The sequence below is a fragment of the Cataglyphis hispanica genome, chromosome 1 (assembly GCF_021464435.1).
Source record: "Cataglyphis hispanica isolate Lineage 1 chromosome 1, ULB_Chis1_1.0, whole genome shotgun sequence".
NCBI classification, from domain to species: domain Eukaryota; kingdom Metazoa; phylum Arthropoda; class Insecta; order Hymenoptera; family Formicidae; genus Cataglyphis; species Cataglyphis hispanica.
The window spans coordinates 12,763,764-12,780,670 of NC_065954.1; the positions used below are offsets into that span (position 1 = coordinate 12,763,764).

General features: G+C 30.1%; 1 protein-coding gene across 9 annotated transcripts in view; it reads left to right on the top strand.

The window, feature by feature from the left end:
• LOC126848843 (probable nuclear hormone receptor HR3) overlaps positions 1 to 16,907 on the top strand; it is a 97,479-nt gene that overhangs the window by 70,517 nt on the left and 10,055 nt on the right. For 4 of the 9 annotated variants that reach the window (XM_050590701.1, XM_050590444.1, XM_050590519.1 and 1 more), the window contains 6 exons: positions 2,979 to 3,206; positions 9,269 to 9,434; positions 9,781 to 10,007; positions 13,369 to 13,746; positions 15,618 to 15,887; positions 16,429 to 16,653. In XM_050590701.1, coding sequence (XP_050446658.1) covers positions 2,979 to 3,206; positions 9,269 to 9,434; positions 9,781 to 10,007; positions 13,369 to 13,746; positions 15,618 to 15,887; positions 16,429 to 16,653 — 1,494 coding nt within the window. Of the gene's footprint in view, positions 1 to 2,100; positions 2,408 to 2,978; positions 3,207 to 9,268; positions 9,435 to 9,780; positions 10,008 to 13,368; positions 13,747 to 15,617; positions 15,888 to 16,428; positions 16,654 to 16,907 lie in introns of all 9 variants that reach the window. The other 5 variants (XR_007687322.1, XM_050590266.1, XM_050590130.1 and 2 more) reach the window with 3 other exon arrangements.

Below are 16,907 nucleotides of genomic sequence, written 5' to 3' on the forward strand. Positions count from 1 at the left end.
ATAACCGAATTGTGGTCAAGAAATTTAAAATAAAGTATGTAGATTAATAATAGATAATAGCAGCAATGTAGATTATATGTATACATATCATTCACGTGTAATTAAAATTTATATATTTTAAGAGGTTGAGAGACATTGCATTAAATATTGATAAAAACAATCTGTGTATTTAGATCAGATAAAAAAGAAAATCATATAACGTGCTAGCATTGTGCAGATAAATGTGTATATATATATATATATATATATATATATATATATATATATATATATTGTCGTGACAAACATAATCTAAAAAAAAAGACACTAAAGTCGCTGCAACATAAGAAAAACATAAGATAAATCGAACAGAAAATTACATCGCTAAAGAATCTTGTTTAAAATCACAATAAAAAAGTAATTCTTTTGCGGTGTTAACTATTTTTATCATTATTAAAAAATTATTGAGGCAAGTAGAAAATAAAACGTGAAATGATAACAGAACATTGAAAGAGAAATATCAAAAGTGCTTCTCGCAGATAATAGATATATTATTTTTTTGTATATATACAGAATATATATACAGAAAAAATAATTTATTTAAATTGATTTTTAATATATTTTTAATATGCTCTATTTTACTATATACAGATGTTAAATATGATACATCGTTTAGATTATTTTAATCTGTTATGTAGAGATCATGTGTCATTTTTGTATTTATTTAATAAATAATATTTAATATTTAAAAAATATCTAAAAATTGCATCGAATATATATCGACGGTCGTTTCGATTTCGGGAGTTCCGGGTATAACGCTGTCGGCCACGCCGTTATGCCGCTGCACGCTGCGCTCTCCGCATGACGCATGTCGAAGATGCGAGCGTGCCGGGTGACTGTACTCTGGGTTCATCGTTCTCGGTTATGTAACGTTCGGCCGCGTATGTACGGTGCAAGCGCCTCGACGCTCTGCTCGTGGCGCTAGAGTTGCCGGACGGGAGAGGCGCGATATATATCCAAACGAGCGGCTGGCCGCAACGCACCGAATCCACGCTTCCGCGCGCGCATACGCACGTGCGAATCATCTTCCATGTCTCTCTCTCGACCGCCGCGTCCGCCCTTTTTCACTTTTCGAAATTGCATCGAGCTTTTCTGATTTTGCGCACCACCCAAATCTCTCATTTCTTACGATCTTTTCAATCTCGGGAATCGTCGATCTAATTCCTCGAAAAGTTGAATAATTACAGAGCGTTACACGAATGAAAAATTTGCCTTCACATTTCTTTGTTTTAATGCATGAAGGGTATACGTTTTGTATTAGAAATATGTGCGGAGTGAGAATTCAATTTGAAAAAAAAACGGCAAGAAAAATTATTAAAATTTCTTAATATTTAATAGAGAGATTATATTTTCTTTTCGATTTATCGATCAGAGATTCGGAAAAAGGTATTTCAATCTGTAAATTTGACATGTGGGCCAAAGAGGTGTAGTGCCTACTAGAAATCAAATTAAATTACGACAGCACAGTGTCTGTCTAGATATTATTATCTTCTTCATTGTTGATAAGCGAAGAATTGGAAACTCTAACAGATAACGAAAACGATAGACTTTGAGACTTGCCAATCGTCTCGCTTAGAAATATTATTTTTTGCAAAATAAAACTTAAAGAGGTAATATTTGATCTTTTTATCTTATATATATATATATATATATATATTCGAAGCTTATATATATGTGTATATATTATATACAATCCTTTTATTTTAGATTTTATTTTATTTTCTTTAATTATTTGTTTCCTTTCTGTAGAAATATATAATAAAAAAAAAAATAATACTCTAATACTCTTATAATAAGTTAAAAAAGGCTTACAATTAGATCAATTTAGCAATTAATATACTATTAAATATTAAAAAATGAATATAACAATTAAATATAAAAAATATTAAGTACTAATAAAAATTTAATTTTCGAAATCTTTTTCATCTTTTCAAATTAATTTCAATTTTTTAATCACTCAATCAAAAAGCAGTTTAACAAACTTTAACAATGGCTACACGTTTTTTTAGAACATCATACAAAAAGCAAATGTAAATTTAATTGTGTGATTTTACGACAAAGACTAATTAAAGACTAATTCAAGGACGTCCATTTGACGGACGACCGATTTTGATTGCAATCACGCGTACGGATCTACAGGATCGAGCCGCGAGAAATAAATTGTTCCACCGATAAATCGTAAATGAAATCAGCAAGAAAGACCCGTAAATGGAAGGAAGTCTGTCAGGATTTGGCGGGCCTACGTGGGGTGCGGACAGTACGAGTCCTCAGTCGACGGAAAGATCGAGAGAGAGATCCGCGCAGCCTCCCACCGGCACTGGCAGTGCGATCCTCGATGATCGTAGATTGCCGGCCAATTCGATACGAGGTAGAATTATTAAGGAAAAAGAAGATTTATGAAAAATGCAATCGGATTGTACTTTATCTACGAATGCGTAACATATAATGTAACCTACATCTTATTGTGATATGAAGTACATTGAATTTATCGAAATTTAAATCGATTTTAATTCCGAAACTACATATATGAAAATATTGTCAGGATTAAATATTATTCAAGAATTTTTTTTTTTTATTACCTTGTGATTAGAGGAAAAAGAGGTTCTTTACAATATATTCTTAAAGAAAGATTTACGTATAAAATATTTTGATATATAGCTTAAAAAAGTTTTGTAAGTTTTATATTAATTGAGCGAAGCAAAGAAAAAAAAATATGAAATATACTGAAACAAAAAAGAGAGGAAAATTATATGCAAATGTATAACTCATTGTGGTTGATACATTACTAAATGTATATACACACGTGAGTTTTGAAGCTCTCTCGATGTAAAATACTTGAAATAAATGATTGCGGCGGACCGTAAAGCGAGGGTTTTCACAAGACATTTTGTCGCAGGGAATCTCATAATTGAAATATTTGTCTTTTTTTATAATTGCAGCCCAGATCGAGATAATCCCGTGCAAGGTGTGCGGGGACAAGAGCAGCGGCGTGCATTACGGCGTGATCACCTGCGAGGGCTGCAAGGGCTTTTTCAGGCGATCGCAGTCGTCGGTCGTCAACTATCAATGTCCGCGGAACAAGAATTGTGTGGTCGACCGTGTAAACAGAAACCGGTGCCAGTACTGTCGGTTGCAAAAGTGCCTACGCCTCGGCATGTCAAGAGATGGTGAGTGCTCTCGACTGTTTCTTTCGTCACCTTCTTTTAAAAAGACAAATGGTCTTGTCGTTCTGCGTAAATTTTGAATAAGAAGATTTATAAAAATGGATTTATAAAAAGATTTATAAAAAGGCTTATAAAAATAATTATTATTTCTACGCCATATAAAATATAATATATTCCTTTTTCTTTGGATGTCTATATATGACAAAACTTTTTTCGTTCGCAAAAAAAAAAAATCAATGAATATACATAAGAAGATAATCATTTACTATAACATATCTATAAGAAATCTTAGAATTGGGAATTATATTTATGCACCTTTTTCGAATGCGCGATATTTTATGCTTATATGATTCTCATGTACAATTAGCATCAAATAACAAGTTTACAAATTCTGCGGCACTCGCGTGAAACATAGCTTAGCGTCACACGAGCTCTTTAAAAAGCTTCTTTGTTCGAAGGACTATCGCGCGTGGACGCGATATTGCGACATACGCGAACAACACCGATGGCTGATATTTACGCGACGCGCAGATAATAACACAATATAAACGAATGACAAGAAAAAATCCACGAATCGTAAAATGTATATAATATTTGTCACAGTTATTTTCGTATCTAATTTAAAAAATTTGATACATATTATTTATATTCGAAATTAACAAGAAACATGATATATGTATTAAACTCAATTCTCATCTCTCGAAAACTATATACAAATTAATCTAATTAACTTAGAATTAAATAGTAAAATATTATATTGTTTAGTTTTTTAAATTTTTGATGAATTAAATAATGAGTGAAGAAGACATTGATCGATTATTAGAAACGATTTATTGCGTAATGGAACATTAACAAACGGCGCGATCCATTCACGTGAAAAATCGAAGAAGCGTCAACGAATGACGAAGGCAGTTAGATACACGCTGATTGCAACGAGAGACTACGCGTGCCAAACCGGGGTGCACGACCCCTTATCAGGGATTCGTCTTTCCTCTCCGCGGCGAGTCATCGCTATAGCTTATCGGAGCGAGCCACGAACTGTCTTCAGCGCGTTAAACCGCGTTTGTGTATACCCTGTCCGAAGTCTATTCTCGAAAGCGGCTATGATATTAATAGACAAGGCCGTTAAGACGAATCAAGAGATGTAAGCTACCTCGTGGGTGGACGGATAAAGCCTATCGGAATGAAGCCGGTTGGAGACATGGTGATTGAGGTAGCAATTCTAAATCTGAGTAACAAAATCTCATATAATTTCTATAAATTTTTTAGAATTTATTGATGTCATTAAGGGCGATGCAGATATCTTGCGGTAATTATTTTGTTATACCAGAAGATAAATATTAAAAAAATTTAATCTGTTACACAAAAATAGAATTATTATATTCCAAATAAAATCTGCATATTTTATAATTTCTTAGGACGATTTTTATAATTTTCTAAACAATTCTAAAAATTTTCATAACAATATAATTTGGCATTTAATGTATTTTCTATATCATTAATTTTCCAAGAAATTTATACAAAATTGTAATTAAAGATTGTATCACTCTTTACAGTGAAATTGAATAAAAATATAAAATAGATTATAGCACAAAGTTGAAATTGTCGAAATTATAATGAATAATTTATTTCGTGAAATGGAAGTTATAAAGTTATTACTGTTGTTTATTAGTGTGAGTTGAATTCTTATTTTGAAAATGAAATATGATACTGTTTCTGATGGTACTGATGATGATGAATTAAACTTTTCTTCTCAGAAAACAAATTAAATACATATACAATTTAATGAGTTTCCAGTATTAGAGTTTTACTACCTTTTGTAATAATAAGAAAATAAATACTAATTTCATAAAAAGATCTGGATAAAACTAAAATAATACAAATACAATAGCAAGGATAAACTTATCTTAAGCATTGCATCAAAAATTTGGAGAATAAATTTAAAACTTTGTTAAAGAATTATTATTTCTTAAATATGAAATATATGTATATATAAATTTGTATAATCATAAAACAACAAAGAATAGATATAATTTTCTTAATCATTTTTACAATAAACGATCGATCTAACAATAAGTTAATTTAAAAAATGATAAAACTTGTCATTATTTGTTGTATTGATATATCAATATAATGATGTATCAAAATCGTTCGCTCGAGATATATCAGATACACACGGACATAGAAAAGACGATGAACCGGATTCTTATCAACATGCACGAGTACAGCAATGCAATTGAAATGTTGCGATTATCGCGGCAGATACATATAATAACATCTCAAAAGATGTATATTAAAAATGGAGATTTATTTTGCGGTGTGTAAGTAAAAGTATTATCTAAGCGATGCAAGTTTTATATGAAATTATCTTAGCTACATATCATCCAAGACATTTATTATATGTATAATAAATTTGGAAGTAAATCTTAAAGTTTTAATGGAAAATAAATGTAATTTTTTTTTGTTATATTAATGTGAAATGCATTTTTTTGCCACAAAACTAAATGGACTCGTAAAATTTATTGCAATGTACAGAAAAATTTATTGTAGAAAAGAAAACTGACATTTTGATTACAAATATTTTTCAGAATTGTGTTATTCGTCATCATTTTTTTATACCTCGTGGGGCAAAACAATAACATCGATTGAGTAAATTTATTTCGTTCTTCGATCTCATATCGCCAATCATTTGTATATCGCTCGATAAATAAACCCGATGTGGCTCGCAGAGATGCGGCATAAATTTTATATGCGCGAGTTACTTTTGTAACTTCGTGATTGTTACTTCCGTGAATCTAAATTGACCATCAAACGATCAAAAATCTTGAAAACATTACATTCAACACAGTTTATATGAAACTGTTAATAAAAAATTATTGATTACAATTTAAATAACAAACGAGATAAAACAAAACAATAAAACAAGTTTATATTTTATTATAATTGATTTTTAAAAAAATCTTTATTTTAATATTAATGTAGCATTACTTGCTATTGATTTTTTATGATTAATTTTAAATGATTGCTATTTATTTCAATATTTAATCAAAAGATTCAAATCATTTTAAAAACAAATCTTGATGTAACCAATATCCTATTAAGTCTCTAAGAAATCAAAATTAGAAGATAACATTTTATCAATGGAAATGTGATTTTGCTGACATATTTTGCATATTTTAGAATTTTGATTTTTTTGAATTATATATTTTTTTAATCCTTTTTTTACTTTCTCTTTTGAAAAATTTAATTTTACATTATATATATATATATTATACATATAATATTTTTCATATACTATTACATTAACTTTTATTAATTTTGCGCAATATTAAAAGAATAATATAATATGTCTTGCTGTCTTCACGGTCAGGCGATATTTAGCCACGATATTCGGGCGTGACCGCAGTTTCCTGCTTTTCGGTCAATTATCACGGCTTTTTTATCTGGCTACGGATAAATAATTTTGTTGACGGTGGTTGATGCGCGATTTGCATTCGTTGAAAGTCCAGCTTGCTGAAATTCCTCACGCAAAAAAAAAATATTATTTGCAATAATAACATAATATTAGAAATAAAATGTGACTTTATATTATAGAAATTCCTCGTTTTTGATTATAATTAAAATATTTATTAAAGTAAAAGATTTATTAAAGTAATTTATTGCCTTGCAACTGTTAATACTGTTAAAATTTCATATTTAACATTCCAGATTTTAACTATTAATGAATCATTAAATCATTGTTATATATATTATATTTTTTTATAATTTTATCATTTTTTCACTATAATAATAAATCATATATATTTTAAATAAATATTTGAAAATAATTATGACAAATTACGCATATCTCAAATTAATGATAATTAATTAATTAATTAAATGGTATCGCATTTATTTGACATGTATTTTATTGCTTTTATAATTATTTGTTATATTGAAGCATAAATTGGATTTATTTTATCAATTGAATAAATTTTATCAATTTTAATCTCTATTTATAATATATATAGAAAGAGAGAGAGAGGAGGAAGGCTTTACAAAGAATTCAAACTTTTTTTTAATAAATAAGAACTCGGATTGAAAGGATTAAACTAGGATTCTGTATTGAAGTCTGTCTCGCCGTATATTTCAGATTCAGTATCGCTTTATTTACTCTCCGACGCGATAAGCAGCAAACACATACATCGTTTCTACTGGACGCGCGCACGTATATAGAATACCAGAAAGTGCATCGTAAGCTACCGGTCGGTGTGCATACTCTTCCTGTTGCCATCTCTGTCTCTCTCCCCTTCCTTCTCTCTTCGTCTCGTTTTCTCGTTCACACTTTATCCGCGTTCGGTCGATCACCCTCCTCTTCCTCCCTCTCCTCGCCATGCCACCGCACGATAGCTGTTCGGTTAGTAGTCGCTGACGTCGCTATCCCCCTTATCAACCTCTCGGCCCCCGCCCGTCATTCGAACCCTCAACCACCCTTGTGATACGCACGCGCGTGATTTTGTGCATATACAAGAATACACTGCAGATGTATTGATATCGTGTACATAATAGCAGAAATAATTTTTTTTTATTTATATTAGAGAACAATAAAAATAATGCAAGTTGACGCTTTTTAATTGAGAAATACAATACTAATAATCAGTAGTTTTATCTCGAGATACTTAATAAGAAATATTATTTTCAAGCTTTATTGTTATCAAATCGATTTATTTCGGATCTTTTGGGGCGTTGTCTTTTTTTACTAATTTTTTATATTTAGTATTAAATTTTTCACTTTGATTACATTATATATATATATATATATATATATATATATATATAATATATTTATACATATAGATTTTTATTATATATATAAATTTTTTTAAAAATGAAAGAAAAACAAATATTTTGCTCTCTATAAAAATTTATTCAGCTTAATGTATACAAATTTCTAATTATTAATTGCTTCTAAAAGAACCATTATCGAAGATTGCCAAGAAAAAATAAATTCTAAGATGATCAAAAAATATTAAAATTAAAATGAGAAATATATATGCGGGTAAAGTTACGGACATCCCAAATTATATGTTATGCTTTTGAAACAGCACACGCACATGTTTGCCCGAGTAGTTCGCGTTTGTGTGACATCATTGGGTGGGTGCGTCGCGACCAGACGATGATAGCGTCGCCGAAGAAGACAAGGAGGACGCGGCGAGGCTCTTCCGCGTTCTTCGCCGAGCCTTCTTCGCGATGAGGAAGGGACCGACCAACCGGTCTGCCAACCGATAGACAGTGAGAGGAAGATCTTGCGCGATCTCGATTTCGATCGATTCACAAAACAGCCGTTAGATTTTATCTCGCGATAAATCGTCACGTCGATGATTCCTTCTATCTAATCTCAATGATTGTTCGTCAATGGCGATAATAAGTTTGTAAAAATAGAGAGAGAGAGAAAGAGAAAAGAGGGGGAGATAGAAAAAGAGATAATAGAAACGGAGCTATACGATTATGCATACTTTACGTTATCTAGGAACTGCGCGGAATTAAAATGGAATTTTTACATGTAACTTAATATAATAAGTATAAGATAGAATAAGAATCAATATCTACAAGGTCGTGGTAAAAAATTTACACGTAGTATATAAGACTGTTTTGATCTATAAAGTGCATTAAAATATTGAATCGTACATTCAGTACAAGAATTTTGCAAAAAATAATCGTACATTATTTTTTGCAAAATTTTTACAATGATATTTAAAATTCATATTTTTGTTATATTTAATGTAATTTTAATTAGCTAAAATAAACAAGAGGCATAATGGAGAATTGTTGAAGGGCCGTTCCATAATAACTAATGCTTTTTAATCAAATATCAAAAATTTTAAAATTTATTTACAATATGAAAAAACGTCAAGTAATTGAAGAGCACTTTACGAAAAAATATTTTTTTAATTTATTGTAATTCAAACGTGATTATATGTTCAAACTATTTTATTGAATTATCACAAAGAAGTTAATATTTATATATATTTTTTTTTCTTAATAATCCGATATAAATCCAATAAAATTCTTTGTTTTGTTAACAGCCGTTAAATTTGGGCGCATGTCGAAGAAACAACGGGAGAAGGTCGAAGATGAAGTTAGATTCCACAGGGCACAAATGAGGGCGGCCTCAGAGACGGCGCCGGACAGCAGTGTGTTCGAGCATCAAACACCAAGCAGTTCGGATCAACACCATCCCTATAATGGCGGGTAAGTATAATTGAAACTTTACATTAAAATAATGAAACGTCAAAACTGCATCAAATTGCTTAAGAAAATTTATAATTAAATATTTATTTATATACATCTATAATTTATAAAATTATTTGTAAATATTTATCGGATATACTATATAGAATTATTTAAAGTATAAAATTATAAAAGTCTATAATTTATAAAAGAAATAGGATAGCTTGATGTAGCCGTCATTGTTGATATAAACTAAATACGAATGTCCGAATCTCATCAAACGATATCAAAGCGATATTGCTGTATAATTCTCGTCACACGAGGAGGAGGACGATTCACACGTGGACACATCATTTGTCTGCGACAGGTACACATACGGTGGTAGCGAATACACGTCGTCAGGTCCCGGCACCGGCGGTTACACGAATTACAATCACCAGGCGATGACGAATTACGAGCTTAGCGCTGATTACGTCGACAGCACGACGACCTACGATCCCAGGCCGACGCAGACACAGGTCGCGGATACCGTCGCTCCCGACACACTTTCAGCTGTCACGGCAACCGGGGTGCTCCCCAGCGTAGTCACCACCGGTAAGTGTTTTATTAACGATTTTCAACATACACGTGGACCGTTTAAATCATTCGTTAATTTCGATACATATTATTGAACGAAATCATAAAGGATATTATTTCAAAATATTTTTTCGATTATATTACACACATACACACATATACACATAGGGACGTATAATAAAATATAATCTAGAAATCAAAAATCTCATAACAAAATAAAAATTATTTTTATTCAAATTATTGCGATTGAAAATTTTTGAATAGTCTGAAAAATGCAACTGATTCTCCAGAATCACATCATAACTTTTCTTATCTATAAATAGCAATGAATATAAAAAGAGATGTGATTGCTTCAATTAATAAGTAATCAGTTGAAGTACTGAACATTGGAGATTAAAAGATTTTTTCGAAATTAAATTTCACGAATAATAAAGATAGCTTGTTCTTTAGCCAGTTTTAACTAAACTTTACTTTAAGAGAATCTTAAATTGGCGCTTAGTTACAAAGATATTAAATGAGAAAAGTTTCCAAGTCATGAAAAAACAAATTGTCCAATCGAATTTCCATAAAAAAATTCATTCCAAGTTGTACAAAGAATTCTTGTAGAAATGAGAATAACGATAGTTGTGTGTGGAGTGTTGCACAATTTTTTCTGTAAATAATAATACAGTAGCACTTCTTTTTATAAAAAAAAATGTATCACATGTATAAATTTCTAATACATAAAAAGTCCAACGTAAATTTTATTATTATTAAAAATTAGAAGTACTTTCCTTCCATTTTTCTTGTACAAAAAATATAAATACAAAAGAGCTATATCTAATTAAAAATTTTCCTGATTTATAAAGATTTAATCTCTTGACGCGCGTTAATTCTTTATATTTTGATGATTATCACGATATTATTATTATCACGATATTATCACGAAAATAAATAATGTTTTAATTTTACAAAATTTGGCAAATTTTTAATACATTTCTCTTTTATGTAAATATTTTACATTGTCGTAGATTTTGATACATTATGTGAAGAACAAGTTTGATACGATTGCACTAGAGTTATGTAAAAGATTATTTTAATAAGTACACATTAAATTAGATCTTGTAATGTGGGCGTGACTTTAAGTTCTCGCTTCGTAACAGGCACGCTAAATGCATTTCGGAGCACTGTCATTAACTCGCAGTTAATTGCGTTCACGCCTTTATTGTCTCCTATCTCCTGTCATACTACCGAACTTATCATCGATAATTATTTCTCAGACAAAACCGCAAATATTTTTTGTGTTTTATTGTGCGGCAAACTTTTTCACAGTGTCGACATAATATTTTCTTCGATATTTTTTATATTACTTTTCTCTTTAAATTATTTTTGTAATTATTAATTATAAAAAATATAATAAATAACAATAACTTAAAAATTTATCTATTAACAATATTAACATTTGATAGTTGTAAATATTTCCGCATATAATTTTTTAAAAAATTTTACACGATAATATTTCTAATTTATTTGTATTTATTTGTATATGCAGTATTAATTTATAGTTGTTTATCTTATATTACAAATATTATTGTAAATATAACTCAATTAGCATTACCGGAACTTAGCAGGTTTTTATAAATTTTCGTGTAAGATTCATCATAAGAAATTTTAAATGTAATTTTAATTAATGATATATATAGAGTTAAATTGTTCCTTCAAATAATTTATATTAAGCGACTTATTATTTTTATATTTTGTTATTTATTGAAGATATTAATTTGGCATGTAATTCATTAAAATACCAATAACAATGCGGTATTTATACATCAAGAAACGCGTCTTTTTCAAGTCACAAAATCGATTGCATCTCATCTTTCAAGTTAATTTAGATTTAATCAATAAAGCTTGTGTAGTACGTTAGTTTCATTGGGCCCACCAAGTTTGAGTTTGATTCAATATATAGTGACGAAACTTTGCAAAAGAGCAAAATGAATAAATGCTTTGCCATGCAATCGGCTGACACAACGACTATATTTATCACCAGTTGTCCAACATTTTGAGCAAAGCGAAAAATTAAAATATAAAAAAAAGATTACATTATGGTATAATAGTTAATTTGTTAGCTACTTAAAAAAAAAAGGAAACTTTTTTCTAATTTAAAAAACAATTATCAAATTTCGCGAGTGGAAATTTATAGAAAAATTATATATTTCAAAATATAGAAAAAAGTTGTAACAACAATTTAAAAAATTGATATTATTAGAAAATTTATATTTTTGTTATTGTTGTTACGATGTATTAATTTTGATGTAACTTAATAATATAAAGAATATTTGAAATAATAAAGATTTAAAGATGTAGAGAGAGAGAATACTCCCATTTCGCTTTGTCGTTTTCAATCTGAATCTCACTCGTTTTCTTTTTTTGTTACAACATCCTTATACTATTTAAGTTATAGTTTACATGCAACCCTATATCTCACAATAGTACAGTATCGAATAATGTTTTATTCATATATTTTGTCATGTAGATTAAAATCCGTTCTTATATTAAATACTGCATGCAAAATTTTTTTTTATCTTGAATGTTATGTAATATAATAGAAATTATCATAAATTTCACAAAGTTGTATCGCAAAATAGAACACATTCATATCTGCTGAAGATAAACATGTTTAAATAATTACATTTAAATGTTATTAGTAATATTATATTTCATGCAAATTTTCCGATGACATATGCTATAGGATACTTATCTTTTTATTTATTAAGAGACTCGTTCCAAGCTTCAATCAAAGCTTTATGTGAAGCTTTACAGATGCTTCGATAATAGTTTAAATTCAATTCAATTATACATAGATATGAAATTCATAGAATACCCTAGAAAATTATTAACTATTAATCATTATTATTTAACAGAATTTTAATTATATATTTAACATTTTTTATGAATAAACACAGTTACTACTTAAACAGAAAACTTTGTTTAATATTGACAATTTCGGAATTTAATAATTCATATTTTCAAATATTCAAAACATTTCTTAAGAAAAATTAGTCACGTGTTTTAGAAATAATATTCTCCTCTTTTATTAAATGTCCCGTATGAACAGAGCCTATCTTTAGAATTCTGGGAATTTTAAAAAAGATATTATCTATGGGAAACTTGCTACACACCATGTTTTAATGAAAGGCAAAAAGGAGAAGGCACACACTATATTTCCCTAAACTGTATACCTTAATAAAAGGGAAATAAAACACGTGTCTGGTTTGCCCAGGCGTAAGATAGGCCCTGCATAGGACTCATTCACAGGGCTGAAATATTTAGACCTATTCGGCCCAAACCTCTCCCGAGACCAATTCAAGCCCTCGTGAACTTTGACTTTTCGGCGCATCAGGGAAGTCTCTGTCCGCCTCGACGACCGGGAGCGGCGCGGGGGGTGGCGGTACCGGCAATGGCAACGGCAGCGGCAGTAGTGGTGGTGGTGGTAACGGTGGTGGCGGTACTGGTAGCGGTAGTAATAGTGGTAACGCTGGTGGTAGCGGTTCCGCCGCGGCCGCCGGAGGGGCTGCTAGTGGCGGCAGCGGTTCGCTGAGCGGCGGCGGAATCGTCGCCGTAAAGCAGGAGACCACGGTCGAGCTCGCCGGCCTGGGCCATGGCTCGTACACGATGGTCGACTCGACGACCTTCCTAAGCGGCCAGCAGCAAAGGGTCAGCAACCCATCCGAGGACGACGAAGTGCCGAGTCTGCCCAGTATGTCCCATGCGATGAGATGTGAGGTTACGTTTGTGTCCCTTTGCATGGGCATGCGATCATCCCTTCGTTAGCCAACTTGCTTGCCGATCCCTTGCAAAAAAGTTCTCGAGGACTGACGAAATTGAGGAAAGATTATGATGAGATCATATTTCAAAAAATTTCTATCTTGGAGAGAATTTATTTATTTCTTTATTGGAGAGAATTTATTTTAATATATTTTAAAAATTGTTTTTTTTTTTTTGGATTAATGATAACTTTTTTATGGAAACTGTTTTATATAATATAGATATATATTTACTAGACATTTAAATGATGTATGAAAAATTGTTTGAATTAAATATTAAAGTATTAAACTCATCAAAATATTAAAATCATTTTATTATAATTTAGATAATATAATATCTATGTCCCTCTTTTTTATCAAAATTTATAAAAATTTTTCTCTCTTTATATGTATATATAAATACAATAATCATATTTATTTTACATCACATAATATTTTAAAACTTAATAATTTTTAGGTAATGGTAAAAGATAAATTAATTATATTATAATAGAATCTTGAGGAAGGGTGATTTGCCAACGAAATGCATTAATCAACATGGAAAGTAGTCTAACCTCATGAAAAATTCATAAAGAGTTGTTAAAAATGGAAATTGCTTGCTCTTTTATGTTACAAGCTGCAACTATCTATGTCGATCTGCTGACGATAAAATTATTATAAACGTTTAAGCATATTGAGTGTTTAAATTACAATTACATGTTGAAAATATTAGTCCTCTGAAACTTTATTCTGAAACTTGAATTTTCGCATTATGCAATATGTTATTGAGTGTTTAAATATATATGTATATTATTTGTGTATGTATATTATTTTAATTTAAAATATTTTTTACGCTCTTTCTCTCTCTCTCTCTCTTTCTCTTTTTCTTTTTTTCTCTTTAAATGTTTTGTGTGTGTTTTTTACAATTATATTTCTGGAGAACGTGTAAAAAATTTTACAATTATAAGTCTTTGATTTTCTTTTTGTACATATTGTACATATTGTATATATCTACATCTTGTATATCTATTTCTGATTACCCGAATAATTTTATAATTTTATAAATTTTTTTATGGAATTTTTTTTATGGAATTTTGTGCTTTTTTATCTCTACTTTGCATGCTATGATCGTTCATCAAATGTATAAGTTTTATTTTTTTCTTTTTCTTCATTTATCTAGAGCTACATTTATTGTTTTTATATGAAAGTATGCCTTGATTTTATTTTGCATATGTACAAATGTAAATAATTGTACTATGATTTTTTTTTAATTTGAAACATTTACTCGAAGATTAATTTTATATATATATTTGTAAATGTTATATTTTTTAATATATATATATATATTCTTGATTTTAATCAAATAGTCAAAATATCTAGCAATTATAACTATTGTGCATGAGGTTTACAATCACGCCTTTTACATAAGTTGGTCATAAATATTACAAACATCTTTTGCATTATCTTTTACAGCATAAGGGATTATTTAAATCCTTTGTGATTCTAACTATTTTTACACTATTATATCTGTAGCTAGACTAATCTTGTATAACAAAGTATCTTTTTATAAAAAATATTATAAAAAAAGTAATTTCTACAATAAAAAAATAATTTATTTAATAATGACAAAAAACAATATTTACAACAATGATTACATGAAGATATCTTGTACGACAAAGGATTAATATATGAATCGTAACGCTTGCATTGCATGCTTAAGATTTCTATTTGAGTTTTTTTATTGTTTGCCGAATAAATCTTTTCACCGCTTTTTTTTTTTTTTTATTAAATGTATCTATTAGGAAAGGAACGAATTACGAGCGAGAAACACGTTGAATTTTCACAGATCCGGCACAGATCAGCGAGCTTCTCTCGAAAACGATAGCGGACGCGCACGCAAGGACATGCCTGGTATCTACGGAACAGATCCAAGAGTCCTTCCGGAAGTCCGACATCTCCAGAACGCACTTTTATAAAAACATGGCGCACGAGCAACTCTGGTTGGAGTGTGCCCAGAAACTAACCACCGTCATTCAGCAGATCATCGAGTTCGCCAAAATGGTCCCTGGATTCATGAAGCTCTCGCAAGATGATCAGATCGTTTTATTAAAGGCCGGTACGTAACTGTATCTCTACCATAAACACAAGTTTCTCGCCTGAAACCGGTGATAAAGTTTTGTCCTTCTTTCGCGTATTCTTGCGCGTGACTTAACGCGTAAATATTATGTAAGAAGAAGGTTAATTTGAAGATTCTATTCCATTTTTAATTCATAAATGGGATAAGTAAGTAATTGCATTAGCTCATTATATTTATTTAATGCAATTGTAGTAACAATTTTAATATTTTTTAAAATAAATTGATATTTATTTCATTAGTGGAAGTACGGTTTAATGTCAGAATAATTTAATGTTAAAAGTTTGTTGAAAATTTTCCGATGTTTTTTACACATTGATGAATTAATAAGATATATTGAAAATGATATAAATGTGCTATGAATATATAATCGTCTCTTACTCAGAATAAAATAATAAAGATAATAATGAAATGAAAATAATAAAGATAATAAGGAATAAAAATAATGTAAAAGTTAGATAAGTGAAGATAAAGAAAGCGCAATTATGCGTTGATATGCTGATATCCTGTTAAAATGTAACAGGTTCCTTCGAGTTGGCTGTGCTACGAATGAGCAGGTACCTCGATCTCCAGCAAAACTACATTCTATACGGCGATACCTTGTTGCTGCAGGAGGCATTTTATACGACGGATACGGCGGAAATGAAGCTTGTTTCCTGCGTATTCGAGCTGGCCAGAAGTATCGCCGAACTGAAGCTTACTGAAACCGAGTTGGCACTCTATAGCGCGGCTGTTCTACTTAGCCCTGGTAAATAATATACGCGATATACAGAGTGTCTCACTTCCACCGGATAAATTTAATTTTTTTTTTTTCAATTATAATCCAAAGTCCGTAGCGCGTAAAATATCATTAAGCGCTTCACATTTCCAGTTTGTTCCATTAGTCGTGTTTGCTTCATCAAACGTTTATATATTTTTTATCGAATTTTAAAACTTATTTTATCGAATTCTATATGTCGAAATAATGTAATAATAATATCATATCCTTATCGTTTTCACTAT